This window comes from Oncorhynchus gorbuscha, linkage group LG16 (assembly GCF_021184085.1).
Source record: "Oncorhynchus gorbuscha isolate QuinsamMale2020 ecotype Even-year linkage group LG16, OgorEven_v1.0, whole genome shotgun sequence".
NCBI lineage: Eukaryota > Metazoa > Chordata > Actinopteri > Salmoniformes > Salmonidae > Oncorhynchus > Oncorhynchus gorbuscha.
In genome coordinates, this window is record NC_060188.1 from 19,869,471 (window position 1) to 19,877,463 (window position 7,993).

General features: G+C 40.0%; 1 protein-coding gene across 3 annotated transcripts; it reads right to left on the minus strand.

The window, feature by feature from the left end:
• Positions 1 to 112: 112 nt before the first annotated feature.
• On the minus strand, positions 113 to 7,993 carry LOC124000856 (DNA-directed RNA polymerase III subunit RPC8-like). 3 transcript variants are annotated; one of them, XM_046307527.1, is made up of 7 exons: positions 7,791 to 7,992; positions 7,404 to 7,518; positions 6,952 to 7,048; positions 3,725 to 3,811; positions 1,653 to 1,716; positions 1,223 to 1,439; positions 113 to 609 (listed from the first exon to the last, which is right to left on the minus strand). In XM_046307527.1, the coding sequence occupies exons 2-7, from the start codon at positions 7,512 to 7,514 to the stop codon at positions 559 to 561; spliced, it is 627 nt and encodes a 208-aa protein (XP_046163483.1). In that variant the 5' UTR covers positions 7,515 to 7,518; positions 7,791 to 7,992; the 3' UTR covers positions 113 to 558. The 3 variants fall into 3 exon arrangements, with proteins under 3 accessions (XP_046163483.1, XP_046163485.1, XP_046163486.1); XM_046307529.1 differs by having other exon boundaries at positions 7,787 to 7,992; XM_046307530.1 differs by lacking the exon at positions 3,725 to 3,811 and having other exon boundaries at positions 7,791 to 7,993.

Consider the following 7,993-nt stretch of genomic DNA (forward strand, 5'->3'; position numbering starts at 1 on the left):
CAAAAATGATCACTGAGGAAACATTATACTGGTCACAAAGACAACACACAACTGAGTATTTAGGCACACTCACTCCATTATTTGTTCAAGTGAACACTCAAGACTTACATGGTGACACTAAATAGGCCAATTGGGGACCTTTAATCAGTCTTTCTTACAGTCATGTGCACCGGGTGTAACTGCTGGTACATTATCAGTTATGGTGGTAGTATTTACAATATACAGGGGGAAGTTGATCTACAGCTTTGCAAGTGAGACAGTTATCCACGTCCCCGGTCTGTGTGCTCTATTAGAAATCCTTGCTACTGGTCCCTTGTCCTTGGGTCTGCCATTATAGGGCAGTTCCTATTATGGGAATCCAGCCTCCTGTACTTGAGCCCACAGTTTTGTGTCTATTAGCCTTGAGGACACTTAACAGAGGCATGTTTCTCCAGTGTTAAAGTCACAACCTGGGAGGAGTGACTGAGAAGAGTCCAAAAAGAAGGTGTATGTCCAGCAGCTGGGATGATACTTGACAGCAGTCTCCCCTGTTCCCTACTGTAATGGTTTCTCCTTTCGCTAGCTGTTCCACCAGGACAGGAGGCCCAAGCCTGGCTCGCTAATGGTACCCTGATACACAAGAAAGGGAGGGAAGGGGTGGAATTAATTAAGGCCATTATTTGAAAAAAAGCAGACTTATAGTATTGAAAAATACCTTAAAATAGTAATTTGTAATAAGGATGTATGATGTAAACCAAAAGTACACCTATGTGACAGACATCACTGTGCTGCTAACAGTTTTGCCTTCTCGAACAAGTGGTCCTTTGCTTCACACGCACAAGTGACCGCCCTGCTTGACAAAGTACTAACCAGTTGCACTACCCAAAAGGTACCAATTCGGCAGCACCATCACCATAGACTTAGATAGACAGCTCCAGTGCCCCAAAACTTGTTTTAGCATGGGCAGCATCATTGAGGACTGTCAAAATGTTGAAGTAGTCAACTGGGTGAGACTTCCTATGGGTTAAGGAAAGATCACATAATTCCATCCAGGTCATCAGGAGAATTCATCCAGTGAATTATACTCCTGAACAAACATCCAATACTTGTTCACTGGACGTTTTGAGTGAGCTTACCGGTACCATTTAACTCAGTCACATATACTGTATATGGATACTGAAATGATTAAATTCACAACACTAGTAAAAATAAGTCTGTGTTATATCAGTGACCGCCTTCTTACTAGCAGTGTGTAAGGGGCCTCTTTCTTCTGGCCACCCTCCTCTGCTCCTGGAGCTGCAGGGGTGTTGGTTGCTGCGGCAGAAGGGCCTGTGGGCGACGTGTCCAAGAAGACTTCATCTGTGATCCGGAAGCGGATGTCCTCACCTTGGTCCATGTAGAGGTCATGGGCCCCTTCGTCCGTCTCATACTCCCACACCCACACCTGCTCCGCTTCGTCGCTGAGGCAGCAGTCAAGGAGTGCTTGCCAGATTGCTTTATTTTCAGCAGCTTTTACAGGTAAACTAAAATGTCTATCAGATAGCTATCAACATGAGGAGTTGAATTAACATTTACATGATTGTATTCCAGAGCCATCAACTCAGCTTTGAGCAACAAATTGTCAAATGTGCACATTGGTAAGAAACACACAAAAACATCACTGGGCAGGATACAATTTTGCAGGCTGCTGTAGAGACTCTGGGGGAATGACGATGTCATCAAAGAATCCTAGGCTGACTGTGAAACAAAATATGGCATTGTGAACAAATCTATACAGACAGACTGCCACATCAATGTTATACTTCATACTGAGACATTCTCCCTGTTGATCCACTTTATGCATTGAGAGAGAGACAGGGTCGGTAGAAATCACACTGCAGTGTGTACAGACTCCTCTGGGGCTGTGACGGCGGTGTATAACATTAGTTTGCTGATACAAATTAGTGTATCAGCAATACACAGCAAATCACAGCATGTTCAAGTGTTCTTATTTTGACACGATGAGGCCTATTAGTCAAGAATAGACATATGTACAGTTGAAGTCGGAAGTTAATAAACACTTGGGTTGGAGTCATTAAAACTTGTTTTTCAACCACTCCACAAATGTATTTAGAACAAACTATAGTTTTGGCAAGTGGGTTAGGAAATCTACTTTGTGCATGAAAATAATTTTTCCAATAATTGTTTACAGACAGATTATTTCACTATATCACAATTCCAGTTGGACAGAAATTTACACACACTAAGTTGACTGTGCCATTACACAGCTTGGAAAATTCCAGAAAATTATGTCATGGCTTTAGAAGCTTCTGATTGACTCAAATTATGTAAATTAGCCTTATTGGAGGTGTACCTGTGAATGTATTTCAAGGCCTACCTTCAAACTCAGTGCCTCTTCATTTCACATCATGGGAAAATCAAAAGAAATCAGTCAAGACTTCAGAAAAATAATTGTATACCTCCACAAGTCTGGTTCAGCCTTGGGAGCAAATTTCAAACACCTGAAGGTACCACATTCATCTGTTCAAACAATATTACGCAAGTATAAACCCCTTGGGACCATGCAGCTGTCATACCGCTCAGGAAGGAGACGCGTTCTGTTTCCTAGAGATGAACGTACTTTGGTGCGAAAAGTGCAAATCAATCCCAGAACAACAGCAAAGGACCTTGAGAAAATGCTGGAGGAAACCGGTACAAAATATTCTGTAGCCACAGTAAAACGAGTCCTATATCGACATAACCTAAAAGGCCACTCAGCAAGGAAGAAGCCACTGCTCCAAAACCACCATATAAATGCCAGGCTATGGTTTGCAACTGCACATGGGGACAAAGAGTGTACTTTTTGGAGAAATGTCCTCTGGTCTGATGAAACAAAAAAATAGAACTGTTTGGCCATAATGACCATCGTTATGTTTGGAGAGAAAAGGGGGAGGCTTGCAAGCCGAAGAACACCATCCCAACTGTGAAGCACGGGGGTGGCAGTATCATGATGTGTGGGTGCTTTGCTGCAGGAGGGACTGGTGCACTTCACAAAATAGATGGCATCATGAGGTTGGAAATTTATGTGGATATATTGAAGCAACATCTCAAGACATCAGCCAGGAAGTTAAAGCTTGGTCGCAAATGGGTCTTCCAAACAGACAATAACCTCAAACATTCTTCCAAAGTTGTGGCAAAATGGCTTAAGGACAACAATGTCAAGGTATTGGAGTGGCCATCAGAAAGCCCTTACCTCAATCCTATAGAACATTAGTGGGCTGAACTGAAAAAGCATGTGCGAGCAAGGAGGCCTACAAACCTGACTCAGTTACACCAGCTCTGTCAGGAGGAATGGGACAACATTCTTATTGTGAGAAGCTTGTGGAAGGCTACCCGAAACGTTTGACCTAAGTTAAACAATTTAAAGGCAATGCTACAAAATACTAATTGAGTGTACGTAAACTTCTGACCCACTGGGAATGTGATGAAAGAAATAAAAGCTGAAATAAATCACTCTACTATTATTCTGACATTTCACATTCTTATAATAAAGTGGTGATCCTAATTGACCTTAGACAGGGAATTTTCACTAGGATTAAATGTCAGGAATTGTGAAAAACAGTTTAAATGTATTTCGATAAGGTGCATGTAAACTTCCGACTTCAACTGTATATGCGTTATGGACATATAAGCTACTAGGACTTAACATTCAGATGGGTGGGGAGAAAACTGGAGGGTGGGGGGAAAGATGAGGTGTTTCTCTCACCATGTACTCCTTCTTGACTGCAGTATTTGATCTTTCCAACAAGAATCTCATCCAAGAAAGGGTGGAACACAACATACCTGAAGTGGACTAACAGAGTAGGGAAAGATAAGGTCACATCAAAATGGACAGTCAGTCCTAAGAGAAAATCCCTGCCCAGAAACATCTCCTAGGCCGTGACCTCCAGGCACTTGTGTAGATATGATAATAATATGGTGCAATGTGGTGAAAGTTCCACCTAACCTATCAGAGGGCAAGGTGGAGCTACTTCTATAACATATGGAATGCCTTTTGGGTCTTTACGTGTCAAAAAAGATACGTCAATTAAGCTTTTAATTTGACGTGTCAAATAACAAAATTATATTCTAGAATGTTGTGTGAACTAAATGTGCATGCGCAAGCTCGAGCGCCACCACTATAGTCAATAGCACGGTCAAAGCTGGGGGAAAAAAAGTCTGCAAACAATCACACACATCGGCCACAATGCGTTTACAATACCGCTTTGGTAATAAGCCATTATTTGTTAGACTGAATTGGAAAACGTCCGTGTGAGCATTTGGAATAAGATCAGGATCAAACGAGCAGGATCAAGAATGTTAGCTAGGTAGTACAACATTCTCCCAGACTTCAACCATTCCAGAGGCAGGGGAGAAAGGATGGTGAACCTGCTGCTTCTGACACCTAGCAAGTAACCAATTATGTTGCTAGATCGAATCCCCGAGCTGACAAGGTAAAAATCTGTCATTCTGCCCCTGAACAAGGCAGTTAACACACTGTTCCTAGGCAGTCATTGTAAATAAGAATTTTCTTAACTGACTTACCTAGTTAAATAAAAAAGGTAAAATAAAAAAGTAATACAAATAAAATAAAAACGGCACTGGTCCAATGAATGTGATTATTTTCGAAAGGCTCCACGTGGAATTATTGCGTAGTCTGTCCTAACCTGTATTTTTTCTACCTTAGATAAGACAACGTAATAATTCCATGCGGAGCGTTTGAAAATAAACACGTTTATTGGACCAGTGCCGTTTTGATTTCATTTGAATTATTTTTCTGCGTTTTGATCACGATTATGCCATGAATATTGATTTGCAGGTAACAAGTGAATACATTTGGTGGCTCAATCCTAAAACAATGTATTCACTTGTTACCTGCAAATCAATATTCATATGAAACATGTAGGCCTATCAGCAACATTAAGCAGGTTTCCATCCAACCATTTAATGCAGATGAATTACACATAAAAAAATTAACTCACAGCAGGCCTGATAGAAACAGCAAATTTGAGGGCAAAATGTCAACACAAAATACACTAGACAAGGGTGGATAATTTTTTTGCCTGTGAAAGATTATGCAATAATCATGGTCGAAATGCTGCAACTATTGATATATTAACCATCTTGTCAAGGTTAACTTGGGAGTCACGCAATGATATGTTACGTTGTAGCCTACTACCACCATGCCATGGAAAAGCATGTAGTTAATAGGCAGATTAAATAAATGGTGGTTAACCTCTTCAGTCGACCCTCTACTTTTTCGAACATTCTGTTAAAAATCGCGCAACATTTCAGCGCCCTGCTACTCAGGCCAGGAATATAGTATATGCATATGATTAGTATGTGTGGATAGAAAACACTCAGACGTTTATAAAACTGGTTAAATCACGGCTGTGACTATAACAGAACGTGCGTTTCATCGAAAAGTGCAAGAAAATCTGATCACTGAAAATGGAAATAAATATCCTTGCGCCACTTCCAGGAATTGTTCAAAGTGAACCGAATTACATGAGGCCGAGGTTTCAGTGCCTACAGCTTCCACACAATGTCTAGAGTCTTGTCATTTGATTCAGCTTTGATTCTTGGTCAAACCGAATCAAGGGAATCAATTCCCTCCGGTCTCCGACCAGATATTTTGGTTGAGAGTTACACGGACATTTTTTCCAGACGGACAGCTAAAGAGTATACTTCGCCTCGTGATCAATTTGATCACTTATTAACGTTTAATAATACCTAAAGTTGGATTACAAAAGTATTTCGAAGTGTTTTGTAAAAGTTTATCGTCGACTTTTTGAATTTTAAAAAATGACGTTACGTTATGAAACGCTATTTTTTTCTGTTTATCACACAGTCTTCATAGATCGATATCTAGGCTATATATGGACCGATTTAATCGAAAAAAAGACCCAATAGTGATTATGGGACATCTAGGAGTGCCAACAAAGAAGATGGTCAAAGGTAATGAATGTTTTATATTTTATTTGTGCGGTTTGTGTAGCGACGACTATGCTAATTATTTTGTTTACGTCCCCTGCGGGTCTTTTGGGGTGTTACATGCTATCAGATAATAGCTTCTCATGCTTTCGCCGAAAAGCATTTTAAAAATCTGACTTGTTGCCTGGATTCACAACGAGTGTAGCTTTAATTCAATACCCTGCATGTGTATTTTAATGAACGTTTGAGTTTTAACTAATACTATTAGCATTTAGCGTAGCGCATTTGCATTTCCAGAGCTCTAGATGGGACGCCTGCGTGCCAGGTAGGAGCAAGAGGTTAAAGGCCCAGTGCAGTCAAAACTGCAATTTCCCTGTTAAAGGCCCAGTGCAGTTTTATATATATTTACATACTATAAGGTTGGAATAATACTGAAATTGAAAATAATGATAATGCCCTGTTATTGTAAGCGCTGTTTGAAAAGATGAAATTTCAGCCTGTTTTGGTGGGATGGATTTTTGGCCTGCCTGGTGAAATAATTTGATATTACAATACAAATGGCTGTACTGGCCCTTTAAGTACACTGTAAGCTTGCAAATGTCCAATAAATATTGAGGGTATTATTTGATTGCTAGTGACATGATCCGTGTTTGGCTTTATCAAATAAAAAGTATATTGCGCTTTATCCACATCTCATCATATAACCTACTCTGTCAACTTTATTTAAGTTAACTGTTGTCTAGAGAGCATGCGCCAAAACCAGATTGAGCACGTTTGCTATTAATTGTAACAGTTAGTAACAAAACCATAGGTCGAGTTGAAAATGCAATGGAAACATCGAACTTCCATTTTGTTTTATTCGGTACAAAGAAATGTAAGCACAAAAGGGCTTTTTATGTGCACCGTCATCGCAAGTCCGTTTGATGGAAACCCACCTCTTCTGGGAAAATGTGCATAATATTTTTATGCTGATTTTTAAATATTCAGATGAAAATCTGTCGCAAATTGTAATTTCCTTACCTTTGGTGTGGGAAGCTCCATCACCTGGGAATATGTAGGAATCCTCCAGTTTTGTGATGTCATACAAACAGATACAGAGGCCAACCTGGTAAACCACCTGTCAAGATGGAGTTAAAGAACAGCCAAACATAAATAAAGCAGATAAGTTAACAAGACTACAATGTCACAATTGGGTTAGGCTAAACAAAGCAAACAATAAAAGATTAACTCAGCTGACAATATCGGCAGAGTAGCCTAGTGGTTAGAGCGTTGGACTAGTAACCGGAAGGTTGTGAGTTCAAACCCCCGAGCTGACAAGGTACAAATCTGTCGTTCTGCCCCTGAACAGGCAGTTAACCCACTGTTCCCAGGCCGTCATTGAAAATAAGAATATGTTCTTAACTGACTTGCCTGGTTAAATAAAGGTAAAATTTAAATAAATAAAAAATATCTTTGGTACTGCATCCTCTCACCTTATTGGCCAATTTCTTGTTGAGTTCTTCGGCTATGGCTTCATTGAACTGCCGCTGGAAATTCCATGGGGGGATTCTGACAGTGTCAACCATCTCCACTGCCACGAACATGATTCTGGTCCGAGGAAAAACAAGAAACAATATACAGTAACTATGAAATCACAGAACAATTACCTTTCAGACAGGGTGGTATGACAGTAAGTCTGCAATATGTTAAAGTACTATCGCACAGGTTCATTTACCAGCTACTTTATCATATTCAATTCCATTGTTACAGTGTAATGAAAAAATGTAGCTAGTAACGTATAACAATTTCACCAAGAAACATGTTATCGCCCTAGTTAGCCAACACAGCATCACTGTCCTGAAACTGTTAACGTTACCTACTTTTCCTTTGAATCCTTTAAACTACTCAAATGACTAAAATTCTGACAATGTATCTTCAACTGCAAGGACCAACATCGTATTAGTTTGAATAAATACTGGTATCATAGATAAATTGACACCAAAACCCCCATCTTCGTGTCGCTAGCTTCATAAAATCTTCGTTTTTACACGTGTTATTGATTTACTACGTTACCGTTTGCGGC